A 22,447-nucleotide genomic window follows, 5' to 3' on the forward strand; every position below is an offset into this window, starting at 1 on the left:
GAACCGAACCTGGGCCGCCAAAGCGGAGTACACCAAACTTAACCACTAGGCCACCAGGACTGGCCCTGCACCTTACATTTTATTTTATTTTATTTTATTTATTTATTTTTTTGTGAGGAAGATCAGCCCTGAGCTAACATCCATGCTAATCATTTTTTTTTTTTTTGCTGAGGAAGACTGGCTCTGAGCTAACATCTATTGCCAATCCTCCTCTTTTTTTTTTCCCCCAAAGCCCCAGTAGATAGTTGTACATCATAGTTGCACATCCTTCTAGTTGCTGTATGTGGGACGTGGCCTCAGCATGGCCGGAGAAGCGGTGTGTCGGTGCGTGCCTGGGATCCGAACCCAGGCCGCCAGTAGCAGAGCATGCGCACTTAACTGCTAAGCCACGGGGCCGGCCCCTACATTTTAGAACACCTAATTTATTGAAAGGACAAGAGAAGTACAACCAGAGAAAGTAAATGGCCAAAAGTTTCTAAAATGTTTGAGTTTTTTCTAATAAACAGCAAATTTAGTCAACAATTTAAAAAGCACAAAATTATTACAGGTTTTCCCTGCTATCTGAAAGTAGAGTGTTCCTATGAAAACTTTCATAAGCCAAAATGGCATAAGCAAAGAAGCAATTATCATTAATTTATATGGGAAAAATTTTTGAGCATTCCTGGATGCAAAAAATAATCTACCAAAATAAATCAAGATAAAGCACAGATGCTCACACACATAGTTCAAAGCTATGGCAGCCTGATGCTGAGATGCTGAGTGTAGTTTTCAGGGAAGGAGCTTGGTGGCGCCACTCTCACTGCTCCAGGTATGTGCTGCCTCTATAACGGCTCACTGTGAAGAAAAATGCTGAACGCTATTTTCACTTTTTGTCTTTCTTCATAAAAGCCAAAATCCTCTTTACGTTTCTTTTGTTGAGCGAAAACAGGTACATATATACTAATGTAGATATTTCATAAAAGTGAAGCGGCACAAAGACAACTTTCAGACAGCAGGGGAAACCTGTATCTCAATTACTTTCCATGTTAACTTATATTATATAGAAAATGAGATGATGACTATGCAAATAGGTAAAATGCTTTTGGAAAGTAATTTCACTGGTAATATGCATCTAAAGTCATAAAAATGTTCATATTGTTTCAACTCAAGTGGCACTACTGAGGATTTATCCTAAGAAAATCATCAAAATATGAGCTCCATGAGGGCAAGAACTTTACAATGGCGTGTAGACCACTCTCAAGTATTTGTTGAAAGAATAAATGAAATAATCCTGAACACAGAAAAAGTGTTCATCATTATTTAGGTTGTTTCCAAATTTCTGTTCTTATAAAAAGTCAACAACAGGGGGATGAATGGTCAAGAAAATTATAGCACAGCAATTTGATTAACTATAAAGCAATCACTTAAAATTATAACTATAAAGAACAAAATAATCTAGAAATATGTTTGAGCCAGTGTTATGTTAAAAAGTGGATTATACTGGGGGCCCCCATGGTGTTGTGGTTAAGTTCAGCGCACTCCGCTTTGGCGGCCCGGGGTTCAGTTCCCGGGCACGGACCTGCACCACTCGCTGCTGGCCATCATCCTGTGGTGGCAATCCACATACAAAACAGAAGAAGATTGGCACAGATGTTAGCTCAGGGCAAATCTTTCTCAGCAGCAAAAAAAAAAAAAAGTGGATTATAAAAATGCAATTTCTAAAAGATAACATAGCGGAAAATCTAGGTAATGTTGGGTATGGCAATGAGATTTTAGATACAACAACAAAAACACGATCCATGAAAGAAAAAATTGCTAAGTTGAACTTCATGAAAATTAAAAACTTCTGCTCTGCATAAGACACTGTTAAGAGAATGAAAAAACAAGCCATAGACTGGGAGAAAGTATTTGGGAAACACGTATCTGCTAAAGGGCTTGTGTCCAAAATATACAAAGAACTCTTAAAACTCAACAATAAGAAAACAAACAACCCAGCTAAAAAATGGACAAAAGATCTGAACAGACACTTCACCAAAGAAGATATATAGATGGTAAATAAGCATATGAAAATTTACTCAGTATCATTTACCATTAGAGAATTGCAAATCAAAACAAGATACCACTACATACCTATTCAAATAGCTAAAATCCAAAAAAACTGATAATACCAAATGTGGTGAGGATGTGGAGCAACAGTGACTCATTCATTGTTGGTGGGAATGCAAAATGGTATAGCCACTTTGAAAGACAGTTTGATAGTTTCTTAAAAAGCTAAACACAGTCCTGCCATGAGATCCAGCAATCGCACTCCTAGGTATTTATCCAATTGAGCTGAAAACTTAATATTCACACAAAAACCTGCACATGAATGTTTATACCAGCTTTATTCACAATTGGCAAACACTGGAAGCAATCAAGATGTCCTTTATAAGTGAATGGATAAACAAAACTGTGGTACATCCAGACAATGGAATATTATTCAACTATAAAAAGAAATGAGCTATCAAATCACAAAAAGACATGAGGGAACCTTAAATCATATTGCTAAGGGAAAGAAGCCAATCTGAAAAGGCTCTATATGGCATAATTCCAATTATATAACATTCCAGAAAAGGCAAAGATCAGTGTGTTGCCAGGGGCTTGGAAGGAGAGGAGGGATGAATAAGTGAAGCACAGAGGATTTTTAGGGCAGTGAAACTATTCTGTATGATACTGTAACGGTGCATACATGACACAATTCATTTGTCAAAACCTATAGAACTTTACAATACAAAGAGTAAATCTTAATGTACATAAATTAAAAAAAAAAAATCTGTTAGTAGGTTGGGGGAATCCCAGATTGTGACAAGCGAATCTAACTGTATTGCAATGGTTTTCAAACAACCTCACTGAATGGGGTAGGGGGAAAAGGGACAGACCTAAGTAACTGGAAATCAATGAATTCTATAGGACTAAAGGCAAAAGGGACTGCACGTAAGTACTGTATTCTAAGCTGTTTCCCACAGGGGTACAGGTTAACAATTCTGATATTGCTATACATGTATACTGGAAATGAACAATTAAGTAAACCAATGGTAGATGAGGGGAGCCACCTTTCTCACTGTTGGAGTGGAAATGTACAGATCAGCAAGGGGAAGGAGACAAAAGATCCATATGATAATGGAGTAAAACTAGAGACATCAGTAAGAACTCATGTTTAACTTAATATAGATACAAATGGGTACATATAGAATTATTTATAGATGTTTATATACAGGGGTTAATATACACACACACATATTTCTTTGCTCTGTCAGCTGAGACGGCCAGAAAGAAATTACACCCTAGTAACAACAACCACATCTAGTGCCCACATCTTGGTTTCTAATACCATTTTCCAATAAAAAGAACCAGGGCCCCTTGGAGAAATGGCTAATTCCGGGACTTGGGCAGGAAATACACAAGATGAGCCTGGAGCATTTTGCAGTGCCAGGAGTAAGAAGTACTCAAAAACAAAACAAAACAAAACCACACATTGATAGGGGTATGGCAAAAGGGCACAGGAACCAAATGAAAGAGCTACCAATGGCCAAAGCTGGAAGAATTGCAGCAACAAAATAAAATAGCAGTATCGGATTATATAACCCAAAGTAAAAAATAAATATCCATGAGCCCATACTAACATAAACAAATGACTGAATAAATTAATACATGGGGAGAAGAGATATTCTCCTCCTACACAGAAGAATTCCAAAAAATTATATAGATACTACACTCTAAAAGAGGGAAACATAACTTCCCACTCTTTAAGTGTGGGCTGCATACAGTGACTCCTATCCAAAGGGTACAGTATGAAAAGGGGAGAGGGGATAAGCAGAATAACTTTACAGTGGAGAAGCCTGACAAACACTACTTCAGACAGATGACCAAGGTCAATATCAACAGTCATAAACCATGGTGATAGTATGTACCCTTGACACAAACTGAATACTTTACCTCTATGATCTTCCTCCCCAAAAAATCAAAACGCCAGTCTAATCATGAAAAAAAAGTCAAATTCCAATAGTCGGGCATCCTATAATCTACCTGAACAGTACTCCTCAAAACTGTCAAGGTCATAAAAGACATGGAAAGACTGGGAAACCCACAGCCAAGATGAGCCTAAGGAGACATGACAACTAAATGTAATGTGGTATCCTGGATGGGATCCTGGAACATAAAGACATCAGGTAAAAACTAAGGAAATCTGAATAAACTATGGGCTTTAGTTAGTAATAATGAATCAACACTGGTTTACTAATTTTTTTTTTTTTTTTTGCTGGGAAAGATACACTCTGAGCTAACATCTGCTGCCAATCTTCCTTTTTTATTTTCTTTTTTCTTCCCTAAAGCCCCAGTACATAATTATAGATTCTAGTTGTAAGCTCTTCTAGCTCGTCTATGTGAGCCGCCGCCACAGCATGGCTACTGACAGATGAGTGGTGTGGTTCTGTGCCTGGGAACCAAACCCTGACCACCGAAGTGGAGCATACCAAACTTTTTTTTTTTTTTTTTTGTGAGGAGATCAGCCCTGTGCTAACATCCGCCAATCCTCCTCTTTTTTTGCTGAGGAAGACGGCCCTGGGCTAACATCTGTGCCCATCTTCCTCCACTTTATATGGGACGCCGCCACAGCATGGCTTGCCAAGCAGTGCGTTGGTGCGTGCCCGGGATCCGAACCAGCGAACCCCGGGCTGCTGCAGCGGAGCGCGCGCACTTAACCGCTTGCACCACCGGGCCGGCCCCGGAGCATACCAAACTTTAACCACTAGACCATCAGGACTGGCTCAACAGTGGTTCACAAATTTTAACAAATGTATCATACTAATGTAAGATGTTCATAATAGGAGAAACTGTGTATGATGGGGGTAGGGGAGGGATATATGGGAATTCTCTATACTATCTATTCAATTTTCCTATAAATCTAAAACTGTTCTAGAAAATAAAGTCTATTAATTTTAAAAATTAGATTACATATTACATATAACAACATGATTTCAACTTCGTAAAAAATGCATAAATAAAAGACAACCAAAATACCAAAAGTATTTATGTTAGGATGATAAAATGATGGGTGATTTTTTTTTCTCTTCCTTAGTCTCCAAATTTTCTCCAATATATTTATATTACTTTAATAATTAAAAAAATGAATTTTATACCACTACACACCTATTAGAATGGCCAAAATCCAGAACACTGACAACACAAATGCTAACAAGGAAATGGATTCAAGAGGCACTCTCATTCACTGCTGATGGGAATGCAAAATAGCACAACCACTTTGGAAGACAGTTTGGCAGTTTGTTATAAAACTAACATACTCTTACCACCTGATCCAGCCAATTGTGCTCCTTGGTATTTACCCAAAACTTATGTTCACATAAAAACCTGCACACAGATGTTTATAGCACCTTTATTCATAATCGCCAAAACTTGGAAGCAACCAATATGTCTTTCAGTAGAGGAACGGATAAATAAACTGTGGTACATCTAGACAATGGAATATTATTCAGCACTAGAAAGAAATAAGCTATAAAGCCATGAAAAGACATGAAGGAAACTTAAATGTATGTTACTAACTGAAAGAAGACAGTCTGAAAGGCTACATACTGTATGCTTCCAACTATGTGACAGTCTGGAAGAAGCAAAACTATGGAGACAGTAAAAAGATCAGTAGCTGCCAGGGCTTGGGGGGAGAGAGGAATGAATAAGCAGAGCACAAAGGATTTTTAGGGCAGTGAAACTACTCTATATACTATAATGGTGGATACACATCACTATAAATTTTTACAAACCCATAGAATATACAACATCAAGAGTGAACCCTAAACTAACTATGGACTCTAGGTGACAATGAAGTGTCAATGTAGGCTCATCAATTGTAACATATGCTCTTCTCTGGTGGGGGATGTTTATAATGAGGGAGGCTACAGCTCCTTAGGCTTGACCGCCCCCCCTCCCCACCCCCGGCTCCAGCTGCTTCAGCTTGGCCTGTGCGCAGGCTCCAGCTGACTTGGCACCAGCAACTTCAGCCCAGTGCACTCCAGTTCCAGCTTCTTTGGCCCAGCACACTCCAGTTCCAGCTTCTTTGGCCCAGCGGCACTCCAGCTCTCCCTTCTTCGGCCCAGCGCACTCCAGTTCCAATTTCTTTGGCCCAGTGGCACTTTAGCTGCAGCTGCTTCAACCCACCTGCACCCGAGCCCCAGCTGCTTTGGCCTAGCTGCATTCCAGCTCCAGATGTTTCCACGCTTCCCCCCGCCAGCAGACTCCACTCAGCCAGACCTCAGATCAGCCAGGGGCCGACAAGAGTGCCCACAGATTGAGGCGGGCCAGAATACACAGCCCTTGACCCCCACCCAGTGGCAGCAAGAGGAAACTGCAACCATACATTTTCACTATGAGGAAAGGTAAGCCAACACCAACAGGCACCATGCAAAAATATACTAAATCTCCATACCTAAAGGAAAATGACAAGCACCCAGAAGTTAATCCGCAACGCACAGAAATATATAACCTTAATGACAGAGAATTCAAAATAGCCATCATAAAAAAGCTTAATGAAATACAAGAAAACACAGACAATTCAGTGAAATCCGGAGTTTCTTCACAAAAGAGACTGAAACTATGAAAAAAAAAAACCAATCGGAAATCTTAGAGATGAAAAACACAATAGAGGAGATAAAGACAAATCTGGAAGCCTTAAGCACCAGAGCTGACAATATGGAGAAAAGAATTAGCAATATGAGGACAGCAATGCAGAAGTGCTCTAGATGGAGGAAGAAAGAGAACTAAGACTAGAAAGAAATGAAGAAACTCTCCGAAGAATATCTGACTCAATTAGGAAATCCAGCATAAGGATTATAGGTATTCCACAGGGAGAAGAGAGGGAAAAAGGAGCAGAGAATTTGTTCAAAGAAATAATATCTGAGAACTTCCCAAACCTGGGGAAGGAGCTGGAAATACCAGTGAACGAAATCAACAGATCTCCTAAATATATCAACACGAAAAGACCCTCTCCAAGGCATACAGTAGTAAAGCTGGCAAAAGTCAATGACAAAGAAAAAATATTAAGGGCAGCTGGACAAAAAAAAAATAACATACAAAGGATTTCCTATCAGGCTCTCAGCCGATTTCTCAACAGAAACTTTACAGGCTAGGAGAGAGTGGAACGATATATTCAAAATTCTAAAGCACAAAAACTTTCAGCCAAGAATACTCTATCCAGCAAAAATATCCTTCAGATATGATGGAGAAATAATAACTATCCCAGATAAACAAAAGCTAAGGGAGTTCATTGCCACAAGACCCCACTACAAGAAGTGCTCAAGAAGGCCCTCATCTCTGAGGAAAAAAAAAGAAGGGGGATTCAAAGTTTTGAACAAGGAGGAAAATAGGTCGACAAAACCAGAAACACTGCAGTCCTCTATCAAAATAAATTAGCAAACACTTAATTATATAATGAAGGAGGCTATGCACGTGTCAGGGCAGAAGGTATATGGGAAATCTCTGTACCTTCTGCTCAATTTTGCTGTGAACCCAAAACTATTCTAAAAAACAAAGCCTATTAAATTTTTTTAATGAATTTTAAAAATTGAGTGAAATCTCAAAAAAATGTATATCAAAGTGGATCTGACCTCTGTTGTCAAACACTAAAATTTCTGATCAGAAAACTAAGACTCTATCACCATTTCCTAACAAATAATTCAATAACAAGATAGAGTGAGGGCCGGCCCCATGGCTTAGCGGTTAAGTGCGCGGGCTCCACTGCTGGCGGCCCGGGTTCGGATCCCGGGCCCGCACCGACACACTGGACGCACTGCTTCTCTGGCCATGCTGAGGCCGCATCCCACATACAGCAACTAGAAGGATGTGCAGCTATGACATACAACTATCTACTGGGGCTTCGGGGGAAAATAAATCAACAAGATAGAGTGAGCTATTCTATTTTCTGCCATGAAAATCAATCCAAGATCTGAATGAAATCTTCAAATCAGAAAAATGCCATAGCTTTAAAGAGTTAAACAATATTTTATTTTCACTTAGGAAGCTAGATCCACAAAATAATTTCACTAATTGTCACTTACCCCTGTTTCTTTCCCTGCCCACCAATCAAAACAAATAAAAACTATCTTGCCTCTCTTCAGTTATGATTAGTGTAACCATTTTCCAGCCCGAACAATTGCTAAATACAATTAAGCAGAAAACCACCACATCAAAGTTACAGGGTCTCAAACTACAATTTGATTTGTTTTCTCTTCTTGACTTTTAAGACAACTGTCATGTAATGCAATAATTCTCACAAGTTATTCTTTACCAGGAAAATAGAATATAAAAATAAAGTGTCTTGACCCAAACTACAGCCAAAAATAAAAACAAAACAAAACCTCATCTTATTCATAAGCCTCATCTTTAGTAAATGGGAAGAAAACAACAAATGTCAACTACATGTAGACCAAATTAAGTGATTTCCAGCATTCTATGGTGAGCCCTAGTTCACAAAATCTTTGCTGCCTTTAAGTTTCAAAAGCAAAATTCAATATTTATACCAATATTTTAAAGCACCTACATCCAGAAATTTAACACACAGCAAAAGAGAGTATTAACAACAAAGTAAGGCCCTGGCAGGGCTGAAAAACTGAGAAGCATGTCAATCAGAATCGGGTCTTCCCAAAGAGGGAAAAAAGAATAAATAACTTGTCAAATAAGCTGCTCACCATCACGGGGACTTTTTACCCTTGGCTGGGTGTCCTATTCACAGAGAATGCTGCCTGAGGCAGGAAAAGTACAAATAAGGGTCATCTGTCTTTCAACCTTAATACCTCCAGCCAGAAGTAAACAAGAGTTTATTACTTGGGAAGGAGTAATAGATTCCTCAAACTTTCTAATTCCAGGGCAATCGGTATATAAATATAATCTACGCCAGGAGATTTATCTGAATAAATGAATCATATTTGTCATTCAGGAAAAAAGTATAATAAGGCTTAAGGCTTTAAGATATTTTAAAAATAAACATAAAATTATAATCAAGCTATTCAGAATAAAGGTTCATTTGTTATCTGATAATTACCTGTAAGAACAACGTAACCACGTGTCACCAAGAATAAAAACAAACTTGCTCATTTCCCTCCTAATAGAACATAAAATTCCAGTCTTAGAATTTTAAAACGGCCTCCTATATTAAAATCATTAAGGCTATAAACCTGTGTTCCAGGTTGCCAGGAAACACCCAGGTTATACTTGTGGTCCTGGCATAATTCATGGGCCCCTTTCATTTTCAAGTGCCTTGGTTTGGGCAATAAAGTATACAGTCCTCCTAGTTTTAGTATATTTTGTGTCTAGGAGACTCCTGTTAAGATGCACATGGTCCGTGTGCACTTGCATTTACTAGTTTAGATAGCTAAGGGCAAAAAAGTACTTATGAGGACTTGGAGGAATTGCTCTAGGTTTGTTTGGTGAGCAGGGTGGGGGAGAGGGAAGAGGGAGGAGATTTCAGGACAACAGGGCTCAAAAAATGACCTGAGGCTTCTATCCTTACCTCTCCTGCCAAACCCCATCTGGTCAGGTGCCATCTTCATTTTCTTACGCTCCCTGGGTTTACTCCAGGATTGAAATTGTTAATCTGCCAGATTGCTCATCTAACCATAAATTTCCTAAGTGCAAGGACTACGTTATTCAGGTTTCCATCCCCAGTGTCTAATCACGTGTTTGTCACGTAGTAAGCACTCATTAAAATTTTTCCCTGAATGAATGAAAAAAAATTATTAAGGCCAGCACACAAACACAATAATGATTTTCCTTCATGCAATTCCATAATTTCATTCCTTATTTTTAACTTTTACACTGGTTTCACTGTTTAGGGGGCAGTACTAAAAATATTACGCAAGCTCTACATTCTTCAAACTTCAGCATTAGTGATCATTTTGCTTTCTATTATGGAAGGTAGCAGAAATAATGGTTAAGAATAAAATATGGCATTAAATTATGTAAGCAATTTCAAAGTGAGGCTATGTTATCTTTTATTCAAATATGTTGAAAATAAAAGTAACTAAATTGTTTTTATTAATTTTTAAATATAAGCATTGATTCTAAGGATAGCAAAATGAGGTAAGGAGAAGGAATAAGCAATAAACGTGTTGACATTTAAAAAGCAAGTAATTACACTATTTTCATCTCATGAAAACTAAATGCACCACATAAAGCACAATGGGTTCCCTCACATGATAGAAGCTAAAGAATTATCAGTGAAAATTTTTTTTTTTTTTTGTGAGGAAGATCAACCCTGAGCTAACGTCCAACGCCAATCCTTCTCTTTTTAACTGAGGAAGATCGGCCCTGGGCTAACATCCGGGCCCATCTTCCTCTACTTTACGTGGGACGCCACCACAGCATGGCTTGACAAGCCGTGCATCAGCGCATGCAGGGGATCTGAACCTGTGAACCCTGGGCCGCCAAAGTGGAGCGTGAGCACCTAACAGCTGCGCCACCCGACCAACCCCTACCAGTAAAATCTTAAAGAAAGTTCTGATGCTAAAACTATAAAAGTATACAACATCGACATTTTATTTTGATAGGATTTTTTTTGTTTGTTTTTGAATTTTTGTCTTTAAAAACTTGATCAGCATATAGCAACTCTATGGTTCTATTCAAATGTAAGGCTGGATGTGCAAATGGGCTACTTCTTCACACTGTGGGATAATGAATGTTAGATATGGGTAAGAAAGTTGCTAATAGCCATAATGGTTTCCCTAGCCTGGCTAACTCATTTCCCTCCTATGTATACTATTTCTGAGGACCCCTCATTCAGTTATCACCAGCAAAACAAACACAATCAATCCTAGATCATTTCCCAGCACCAACTCAGAGTTTGAGATCTGCTGTATTCTGAACTATTGCCTACACGGCCAATTTAAATACAACCCCCAGGACAGGCCCCGTGGCTTAGTGGTTAAGTGCGCGCCGATCCGCTGCTGGCGGCCCAGGTTCGGATCCCGGGCGTGCACCGACACACTGCTTCTCCGGCCACGCTGAGGCCGCGTCCCACATACAGCAACTAGAAGGATGTGCAGCTATGACATACAACTACCTACTGGGGCTTTGGGGGAATAAATAAATAAATACAACCCCCAAATGTTTTTAAGTTTCTGCTAAGTTTGTTCTGGGACAACAGCCTGTATCCTGAATCCCAATATCTATTGCCTAAGTTCAATTAGTCTCAAGAGGTACTGTCAGGAGTGTGAACGGAAGTGTACATCTATTACTACTTTTGAAAAAACAGCTCAAAATACCTTCATCTATGAAAGAGAGCCTTTAAAAATTAATAACAAGAGATATACTTTTGAAGGGATATGGCCCTTTAGCAATCAAATAACACCCTTTAATCCAAATTAAATTTGGGCAACTTCTTTTGGAAGCTGAGGAACACAGTCTAGAGTTTCTGTAAACTGTAGTCTATTTCAACATATTGAACAAGATGAAAGGTACAGTAAGACCTTTTCTGAATCAGCAATATACAGGATAATTGGATAGGACAGGGAAATCTAAAGTAATCTATCAGCACATAATTCATAAAGGGAAACTTCAGTGTCACATTTCCTTGCATTCAAAACACGAGGTAGAGAGAATAACACTCACTGCTGTTTCCAAGTAAAGAAAGATGCAGGTTACATACCTTGTGAAAACAGATCCAAAGAGTAGTTTTTAACCCTATCAGAATCAGAATGACCATAATATTGGGTAAAAATAATTAAATAACCCGCATGGTACATTCAGTAGACAAACTACACACTTTACAAATTACAAACTTTATAGATGATTAAACTGATCAGTAAAAGAAGTGGAAGAAATTTCCAAAACTTTCACAGAGGTCATCACATTTTCCAAGATCTCCAAATACTAATTTAATCAATCTCTCACTTTTTAAAACATACTAAGTAAACATAACTAGAACTAGATAGACACATAAATATAAAAGTACTGTAGTATTGGGGTGGGGGAGAGACAGCTTCCCGGTTAATCTCACTGAATGGTTCTGTAAGAGTAATCAGGCACTTGAACACAGCTGGGAGAATATCCATACAAGCAGCTGACTTTCTGCAGACTGCTCTGTACTTTTCCAAAGAGAAGTACACTAATTACTTGTGTTTCAAGTCCATAGAACGCATAGATCTGTCATTCTGGTCTTGCTCTGAGGTCTGACACAATAATCTGCAGTTTCAGATAGCTTAAGCAAAAACAAATCATTTTTTAAAAGATGTTTTCTTAACAACGGAAGTTCATGGAAGGAAGTACCACATAAGGATACTCAAATACATTTCCTTACTCTGCAACTTTAATACCTTGCAGATAGGTGTATTTCCTCAACTGTTACGAGAACTTTATTTGGTTAGCAGGGAGCAGCAAGTAATAAACAAGAGAGACTACACGTATACTACCTAGTATTTGACTAATACCACATCACAAAATTTAATCCTGAAGTACCCCTCACATTACTGAGAGGAAGCAAAAATTCACTTTGTGGTCACCACCAATTCTAAAACTTATCTGAAGGATCTTTGTATGAATTTTCATTTTGAAGGTAGACTGCAGGTAAAAATCTTGGTACTATATTAAGTCCTCTGTCTTCAGTTCCCTCAAGTCCCAACAACATGCTGTACGCTAAGATAAACGATTTAAATTAAAGGAGGCATCTTCAAATCAGAAGAGCAGACTTGGAGGAAAGAACAGCTAAAACAGAATGTCATAGCGAGGGCAGAGCACAAGTGGTCCTGCAGCATACAAGGATCAAACTTATCAACTGTAAACACAACAGTAAGTATAGTAATTTAAAAGATGAGAAAGAGAAATTGATATTTGAGAAGCTGGATTGGATTGTGAAGTAAAATACATATACAAATTAAAGGCAACCAGCTCCTCACCAGCTGTTCCCCGCTCTGGGTGTCAGAGCTTAGTTGTTCTTAGTTCTCTTCTTTATATAGTACAAGACAGCCCAAGAGACTGGATGCTCTGAAATTCTTCTAATTCTAATACAGTGATTTTCCTCTTTGGCCTTGGAAAAGTTATTCAAACTCTTCAGGTAAATAATTAAATAAAAACTAAATTCACAGGGAGTCCTGAGTATTAACGCACATATAACTATACTCTGACCTCAAAAACAGAATAAAATCCAAACCTCATAGCACTGCATTCAAAGCCCTTTGTGATCTAACTTTAAGCACAACTGTCTAGAGACAAACAGCAACTTTAGATTCCTTGCTATCCTAAGAATGTTTCACATCTTCCTCCCTTTGGTCAGTTTTCTCAGCCTTTAAAATCCTTCCGCCTTCTCTGCCTCCTGAAATTATACTTGTCCTTCAGTTACAGTTTAAAAGTCTTCTATGACCTAATCTACCCACCAATCTTCTTAAGCATATTCACTCTTTCCTCTAACCTCCCATTGTGCTTTTCATTTATCTCCATTATTTCATTTTGCTTTCCACACAATCAGGTGTTTACAAGTACCTTCCCCACTGCAGTGTAACCTGCTCAAGGGCAGGGATGCAGACTCCGACTCATACATGCCTAACAGTACTTTACACATAGTTTGTGCTCAATTGCAGAACCAGACTGAATATGAGGTGATATTAGCGGGTGAACATGAGAAAAGTGATGCCCTAAATCATTATTTTTCAGTGGATCATAACCTAATGAGTCATGAAACTAATCTGGTGGTCTACCACCAGCATTCAAAAAACAAAACAAAACAAAAAACCCCAAAATACTGAACAAACTAAAAAATACCAGAGTGCATGATACCAGTAAATACAGTTTTGTGAAACTTGTTTCAGGCATTGTTTTTTTTTATTTCTATTGGGTTGTGATATAAACTTATCTCACTGTGAGTTGCAATTTTTTTCTGAAATATTTTTTTCCAAATGTGGGGCTGGAATTGTACCACCCATACACAGGCTCTTACTGGATTGCCCTAGTGAAGCACAGAAATCATCTACAAAGCTGTTAGAAGAACAGAATGATCCTAACTGGCTCTAACCTAAACCACCATAATATGCTTTGTGTCAGTAATGCCATCATCTAATGAATGAACTCACCACAGATCATGCTCCCAAAGGACTGTGCAGTGATCATAAATTGTAAGGGTTTGCTTGTCAATTAAGTCTCTTTGCTTATCTACCAGATCATAAGAATTATTCCCAATGGAACTTATCTTAAAAAATAATTATCCTTGAGTCCATGGTAACAACCCCTCACCTGAAACAAACTAATCAGTGGGGGCTGGAAAGAGAACTGTTCTTCAAAATAACCTATATGACCCAGACAAATTTTCATGTTACTAACAAAAGATCTTTTCCTGGTCACAGCAATGCTGTGGAAGTGATTTCTGAGGGGAAGATAATGCTATTTTCAAATTCAGTTTTATTTGTTTGCCACCTCAATTTTAGTTACCTCTGGAATTAAAAGTATTTCTTGGGGTTGCAATTATGACTGTCAGGCTCTCTTCACCGATAATCAATAGAGTAAAGATAGCAACAAATAAGGGCAAAGAATGACTGCTTTGGTCCCCTGTCTCCTACCCAATTTAACAATGCAAAAGACACAGTAAATAAAGATATAAGACAGTAACATTTCACAATAATAGAACCAAAGCTCAATGGCTATCCAAGTTTATAGGGATATTACTGAATTTTAAGAATTTTAAGTGACTATTCAGTCAAGAATAGTTGACGATTAACAGTCACGAATAGCTGAGAAAACAAAGAAATGGAAAATATACTGGATTTAGAGTCCAAAGATCTGGGTTTAATTCTGGTTAACACTCATTAGTGCAACACCCAGTTTCCTCTCTTATGAAATAGGGATAATACTGCTACATTCATTCAGCAAGTATTTATTGAATAATACCTTCTACGTGCCACGAGGGGTTTGGCTAGCGAAACAACACAGATGTAGTCCTTGCCCTCAAGGAGCTTATATTTTCCCTATCTCACAAGGCTGTTATGAAGATCAAATCTAAAAACACTGTGCAAATTGAAACACACTACACAAACTGCAAAGTGGTATAATGATTATTATTACTATTAACTTGTTCTACCTCTTAACCACCCATCTTTATTACAACAGCTTAGCAAGATTCAACAAATAAAGTATAGATGATCAGATATAATAGTTAGTCAACTATCTACAGAACTGATTTTCCTAAGGGCTGCAATTCAGGAGCCTAACAAATCACTATTTGTTAGCATACTCTTGGCTCACGACTCTTAGTATAACCACGAAGATAAAATGAACTGAGAATTCAAGGCCTATAACCTGTAATGTCGCTCCAGTTATGGGCTGGGTATGTGGGTTGCATTACCCACACCTGGTAAGGGAGTAAAAAATAAAGATTTCTAGGCCCAATGCCACACCTACTGAATCATAATCCTTAAAGGGTGAGCCTGAGAATCTATAATTTTGACAAGCACACCCAGTCATTCTTATGCTCACTAAAGCTTGCGAATCGCTGCCATAAAAATTTCCTTTGATCAATAACCATGATTTCAAACCCCATTACCAAAATTTACCTGGAAAATCTAAGCCAAATACAATTCAGCTACAATTGAGAAAGCAGCTCTTGAGAAAGTACTTAGCAGTCAATGTCACATGACTCACACTTAACTTGTAAAAATATTTCTTGTGGCACCAACCTCTTTTTATTCAACGGTTTTCAAATTTTCACATAAAATTAAGCCAAAAAAAAGGAATGCCATGAGATAGTCATAAACTATTAAAATTAACTCTCAATAAACAAATTTATATATGTATATATAGCTTTAATTTTTCTTATGGTTTAAAAAGGGAAAGTTGATGGGTATATCATCTTGTAGCTATCTAGGAGGAAAGCATATACTCTCTGCCTAGAATAAATATATCATGTTTGCAAGCCAACCTTAGGGGTCTCTGCTTATTAAAGACCACACTACCCAAATACCAAAAACACAAAACAAACTAGCCAACAGACAAAACTAATCCCGCAAAAATACAGAGGGTACCATATCTATATTCACTGCACACTTAAACCCTCCTAAGAGCATCTCTCAAGAAATCAATCAAGAGCCCTTGGAACTATTTTAACTTTAAGAAAACCTGAAGTCAAATGTTACTTCACAAACTATATAATTAGTGCAAAGACATATTTATTTTGGTTCTATTTATTGAAGGCATCCTTCACTCATTAGCCTCCAGGTATATACACATCAAAGGGAAGACACTCAATATATGTTATACCGGGAAAAATTACAAGGTGGAGACTAACACTGCAAGTGAAGAAAACTTTCCATTTGCAGTAAAATTTAGAGCCCAGGGGGCTTGTTCATACTCCAGAACCAAGCCCTGCAACATGACTCTTTTCCAAACCAGTTAGAATCCAGTCAGTTTTGATAGGAGAAAGGACAAACTGAACCATGCTGAATTTAGTTTAATGACTTTTCCAAGATTCAATAAGGACAGGGCCTTGGTAAGCAGACTTTCAAAGAAATACATGGAAATTGATGTTCCTACTTTTGTCCAAGCTTGTATTTCCTTAAATCTCAAAGTTATTCTGTTCTTTCACACCTCTAGCAGTTGTCCAAACAAGTGCAATATATGATAATTGAAATAAAATAACCGGTGTAGAAGAGGAAAGCGTCTAAAATAGGGAAAAGTCTAAAACAGCAATTATCAAGATTGAGACCTCCACCTATGACTTCATACAAACTACATCTACACAATAGTAAGCTCCCCATGCCTAATCCTGACCCCACTTGGCACTTCATCAACATGCAAACCTTTCCTGGGACAAGAGAGAGGTTAACTTAAGGAACTTGGGTGAGAGACAGAGAAAAGCTCTAAGGAGTGTGTCACCTAAAGAATGCTTTAGGAGGGCCGGCCCCGTGGCTTAGCGGTTAAGTGCGCGCGCTCTGATGCTGGCGGCCCGGGTTCGGATCCCGGGAGCGCCCCGAGGCACCACTTCTCCGTCCAACGCGAGGCCGAGTCCCACGTACAGCAACTAGAAGGATGTGAACCTATGACGTACAACTATCTACTGGGGCTTTGGGGGGAAAAACTGAATAAATAAAATCTTTAAAAAAAAAAGAATGCTTTAGGAAAATTTGCATCAACATAACCAAAATCAAAACAAGTAGCAGACACAGATATCCCTTAAGAATCATGTCCGTTTTGTCGCTGATTTCCTCCTCTCACTTGAAAATGTAAGATGCAGACTTTGGAAAAAGGGAAGGAAAGGGAAAGAGGTCATCGAGAATTTACCAACTAGCTCAGCTCTGTGTTGCAACTTTCACTATTTTCACTATAGTAGCAGAGAAGTTTCAAAGAATTTGGAAATCAAAATACAGTTGGAAGGTGATGAACCAATGCCAGGAAAATGTCTGATCCTGCACCACCTTTCTGAGAAAGGTTCTCTAAGCGAAGAGTGTTCTTTTGCCCCGCCCCCTAAAAGAGACAAAGTTCTCTACCCACTACCAAGGATGTGCCAAAATGCAATGTCTTTTCTCTAGGAGGAGGAACAGGCCTAGACTGCAACCCAGGCCTGAGGCAACTCCTTCTATCTGTCCTGGGGGATGATCTGAGTTCTCCTTTACAGTATCTCGTTTATATCTGGACTCTGCTGCAAAACCCACAATAAAGGCAAGAAGCCACCATGTTATTTGTCATCTATCTATCTATCTACATATACATATTTGAAATGGTTGATCACGTTAGTTGTAGTCTTCTACAGAACTATTTTAGTTTAGTTCCTTTAGTTTCTGAAAGAATAAATTATTTAGAATTTTATGATAAATTTATAATTTTAATACTTTAGTTTTAAATTTAAAAATAAATAAGCAGCTGGATCTAAAGTTAAACTTCCAATGGGAAAAGAAAATAACAATTCCAAGAACTTCTATCAGAAGGAAACATCAGCCACAGATTTTGAGATATCTAGAAAGAAAAGAATTAGGTGCCCAGGTACAAAGCAAAAGGTCACTACTGCATTCTACATCTGAATATCCTGACCCCCAAAAGATTGAGAATATATTGCCAGAGAATACCAGAATAGACTATGTAAGACATTAACGGAAAAAGAAAACATCTATATACAGGAAGGACAAAGGAAAGGTATAACTCCAAACCCTTGCTTTGGCGAGCTACTCTTTCTTGAGGTGGAATGTAAGAGAAAATAGAATACCATAGAGTGGATACCACAGAGTAAGAATGTCAAGGATAAGGGCAGGGGGCATAAAGTGAATAAGAAGGGAGGGACTCCTTCTTTCCAAGATACTATCCCCTTTGAAACTGTGAGCAAACCTACTGTTTTACTAGAGGAAAGACTGAAGGTTGTGAAAATTATGATTAAAATAACATTTATAAAAAATGAGAAACACTTCATGAGGGCAAATCCAAGCAGCACTGAGGGAGAGAGCAAAAGTGTGAAAAAAAAGAATACACGAGATAGATTCAGTAAGGACAGAGAGACAGGATTGAAGACTGCTGAGGAGAATGGAGATGAGAGCATACCCCACCTACCAGTCAACCCGCAATCACTATATACATTTTAATACAAAGTACAAAAACACAAATGTAACACCTGAATTAGAGTAGTGGAGGAGGATTGCACAGAAATTGGCAGCATCCTGCCAGAGGTTTAAGGCACGCAGTGGGGAAGTAAGGATGAAGGAGTATGAAGGGGGAGGGACTTCAGCAAGGAAAGAGGATGGGCTGCAACAGCAGCAGCAGAAGGGGCCTAAAAAAGAGAAGGAAGGGAAAGCAAACGGAGAGGAGAGAAAGAATAGGATAAAGTCAAGCGTGGGATCACAAGAGGATAGAGTAGGAGAGAGGATGGAAACGGCGTGCCCTGAAAAAGTACAGAGGTCAAAGACCCAAAACGGGCTTGTAGTTTGCGGAAAGCAGGAGCTAAGGAGAGCTCTACCATAAACCTGACTAAAAAGAAGTACGAGCATGGTGCTGGAGTGGAGACAGGGGGCCGGAAGAGGCATGCCCTCAGAAGGATGCGGCGATGGAGACACTAGATTAAAAAACGGGGACTACTGCGAAGAGAAACTGTGGTGTTAAAGACCCCACCACCATCACCAAAAAGGCATGCACGGGTCAGCAAAGATGTACTCGGAGAAGGAATACAAAAAGGAGGAAAGGAAAAGGTCACATGGTAGGCTAGAAAAATATAGGGGTAACTATAGGAGGGGGTAACTAAGGAAAGAAAAGGAGTGCAGTGTGGAGGGATGATGTCTCTGGAGAAAAAGTAGCAGCAGACCAGAGGTCCTGCCTACGTGGTCTAGAGGGCAGAAGGGCCGGCCGGTCCACGGGGGCTGAAAGGAGTAGTGGAGAACAAGAAACTAGGATGCTCAAGATGAGAACTTGAGGAGGACATACAGTGGCTGGGTCAGAAAAGGAGATGCTGTCAGTGACGAGCAGAAGGGGTTCATTACGAGGAAAGCGAGGGGCAGCGAGGAGCAGAAAGCATGCCGAAGGGAAAGGCAAAGGGGCAGAAAAGAAGCCAAAGGAATGCGGGCAGGGGTAAATGCAGTAGGGGCGCAGGGACACGAACTGGAGATTACAGGGAGGGAGGTGGGAGTCGCAGAAACCCAGAGTGTGGGGAAGTAAAAGGGTTAAGCCCCAAAGAGGTGCGAGGCCTGAGGGGGCGGGGGTCCGGAGGGCCGGTTCAGGGATTGGGGGGAGGTGCGGCCTGAGGGTGACAGGGGTAGAGGGGAGATGCAGGGACAGGCAGAGCGGATGGGGCGGGGTGGGGCGGCGGGCACCCCGATACTCACACCTCCAGGATGCGGTCCCCCTTGCGCACCCCGGCCCGATCGGCCGCCCCCCCGGGCAGCACGGCGCTCACATGCTGCAGCGGCGCGTACAGCTCCCCGTTGATGCTCCGCAGTTGCCCGCCCTCGCTCACTTGGCCCCGCACGTTGAAGCCGTAGCCGGACTCAGACTTGACGATGCGCACGACCCGCGGGCCGCCGCCTCCCCCGCCGCCGTTCCCGGCGCAGTGGAGCCCAGACCCCCCACCGCCGCCACCACCTCCGTTCCTGTGAGGGGCTGAGGGGTGAATCCCTTCCCCGTCCTCGTCCGCCATCTTGCGAGCAAGCGAACCGTACCCCCGCCCCGCTACGCCTCCACTCCCTATTCGCGCGCGCTCGCCCTTCTCAGCAGCAGCGCGACCCCCGGCGCGCGCGCCCGCTCCGGCGACGGCGGGACCCCAGTCGGCCACGGAGCTGCCGGCGGGGGTAAAGGGGAGGCAGGGGGCGGGGGGAAAGAGGACGGTTAGGCACCGTGGAGCCTCCTGGGAGATGTAGTTTCTGGGCGGTGGGGGCGGGGAGCGGGCTGCACCCGGGCCGGAGCTGAGATCATACGACGCATTCGGGAGCAAAGCCTGCTGGGAGTTGTAGTTTGTCTTTTATGCTCTTAGGAGATTCATGTGTTGGACCATGAGCTCCTAACCCAGCGCGGAGCGTGACTGACTGCTTGAGCTGTTGACGGGGTGCAACTTTTTTTTTCTTTTTTCATTTCATAGCCTCTGAAAACAGTAATATTAGGACAAATTGACATTTGTGATTCAACACAGCCTTAAATTATAACAATTCATTTGCTCAGTACCTTATGTGTTCACTTACATTATTTTATTCCATGGCCCCAACAATCTCGTGAGACTACTGGATCATGAATTAGTTTCTCTATTTCACATATTAGGAAACGGAACCTTAGAATGCCCAAAGTCATTCGGCTATTAAGTAACAGGAACTAAGGCCCAGTTATTTTTGTGCAACTTTCCTTTCATGTATTGCGACTAAAAACTATGCCCCAACTATACAAAAAGCATATGTAGAGGAAACTATGGTCTCAGCGATTTAGAACTGGATATTAGAGTGGCCAAGTAATAGTTTCAATTGAGCAATGATTTTCAAGTTACCTTTATTTCTGATTCATTTTGTTTCCCTCAGCAGCCCAGTAGAGTTCTTTGCAAATGGCAGCAATTGATATTTTTTGGTTACCTTCCCAAACACAGACTTAAAGATATTGTGCACAATGCCTGGCAAAGGCAAGTAAGAAGAGCAACATCAAAAACAATGAAAATAGCTTACTTAAGCCCTTCCTACTCAAGCCTGGTATTTGATTTTACCTCCTGACAGGCCAATAATTTAGTCTGTTACTGTTACTGTTCCAAGGTGCTGATAGAAGACACAAGACTCCTGGGTCAGAGACAAAGGGCTATTACTCACAACACAGGAACCAACATGAGCTTCAGCATGTTTGTGTCAATTCCTCTTGCCCCCCAAGTCCCATAGGGATGCTATGAAGGGCTCAGATGAATCTTGTGCACTTAGTGCACATTTACAACACAGCTGAGGAACACTGAGCTTAAAGAACCTGTCATTTTATAGGAAGCGGTAAGCAAACCTGTTCTTTGTCCTGAAGGGAGACATTACTTCATCCCTGAAAGCTGCTCACTATAAACACAACCCTGAGAAATGACCCTGGTAAAAAGCAGTCAGGGCTTTGCATTTTTGGCATACCCAGAAACATGGGTAGAAGCATGCAGGACCTGTGAAGGACTGTCTCTCTCAACATTACTTTGTGCCAAACTCTGTTCTAAGCACTTTACATCTATAATCTCATTTAATACTCACAACCCTATAATGCCCCCTATTTTATAGATGAATAAACATGCATAGAGAGGTCACACAGCTAATAAGCAATGAATCCAGGAGAAGCAACAGGGATACATAGTTACAAGACAGTAAAAGTTAACTTGAGAGGTCTAATGAATCAAAACAACAAGCAACCCCCTGCAAGAATTTGTGGACTATGTAAGGGTTTCCAGGAATTGCTCAAGGGGGAAAAAAACCAGTAGAATAATTAGGACATCTCACAAAATGTGGGATAAGGACTCAAAGTTATTATATTTGTACATAAAAATTAATGTGACCTTATTTTATAACCAAGCCAATGAAGAAGAGTCTCGATTAGTCACACGAATATGGAAATTAATAAAAGTTGGAATAAGAATCTTGCTCCAAAATAATAATGGAATTTGGATTGAACATGAATCATTTGGTGTGAACTGAACCTTGGATGGAAAAGAACTTATCCACTAAAGCAAAGTGTCAGAGAAAGGAAAAAGGGAGCTTCCAATAAAAGGGCTATTTTTTTTCTTTGTTTATTTGACAACAATGTACTGAATGCCTACTGTGTTCCAGGCTCTGTAACAGTGGCCAGGGATACAGAGATAAATAAGATGATGTCTACAAACTCCATGAAAGGCAATACAACATAGTTAAACTTACAAATGCGTGTACCCCTTGATCTGGCAGCTCCACTTGCAGGAGTTCAATCTACTGTTATACTTGCACACGTGTGAAATGACATTTTTGTGAAGTTAGTCATTGCAGTGTTGTTTGTATTTGCAAAAGATTAT

The 22,447-nt window shown here is 40.1% G+C and overlaps 1 protein-coding gene across 1 annotated transcript in view; it reads right to left on the minus strand.

Annotated features, from left to right (window-relative positions):
• The window catches only part of SNX27 (sorting nexin 27), a 68,817-nt gene extending 48,578 nt beyond the window's left edge, over positions 1-20,239 (minus strand). Inside the window, exon 1 of the mRNA XM_004436020.3 lies at positions 19,797-20,239. Within this exon, the coding sequence (XP_004436077.1) occupies positions 19,797-20,107 (311 nt within the window). The 5' untranslated portion in view covers positions 20,108-20,239. The remainder of the gene's footprint in view (positions 1-19,796) is intronic.
• Positions 20,240-22,447: the final 2,208 nt, after the last annotated feature.

Source organism: Ceratotherium simum, chromosome 2, assembly GCF_057802395.1.
Source record: "Ceratotherium simum simum isolate JZ-2026a chromosome 2, ASM5780239v1, whole genome shotgun sequence".
NCBI lineage: Eukaryota > Metazoa > Chordata > Mammalia > Perissodactyla > Rhinocerotidae > Ceratotherium > Ceratotherium simum.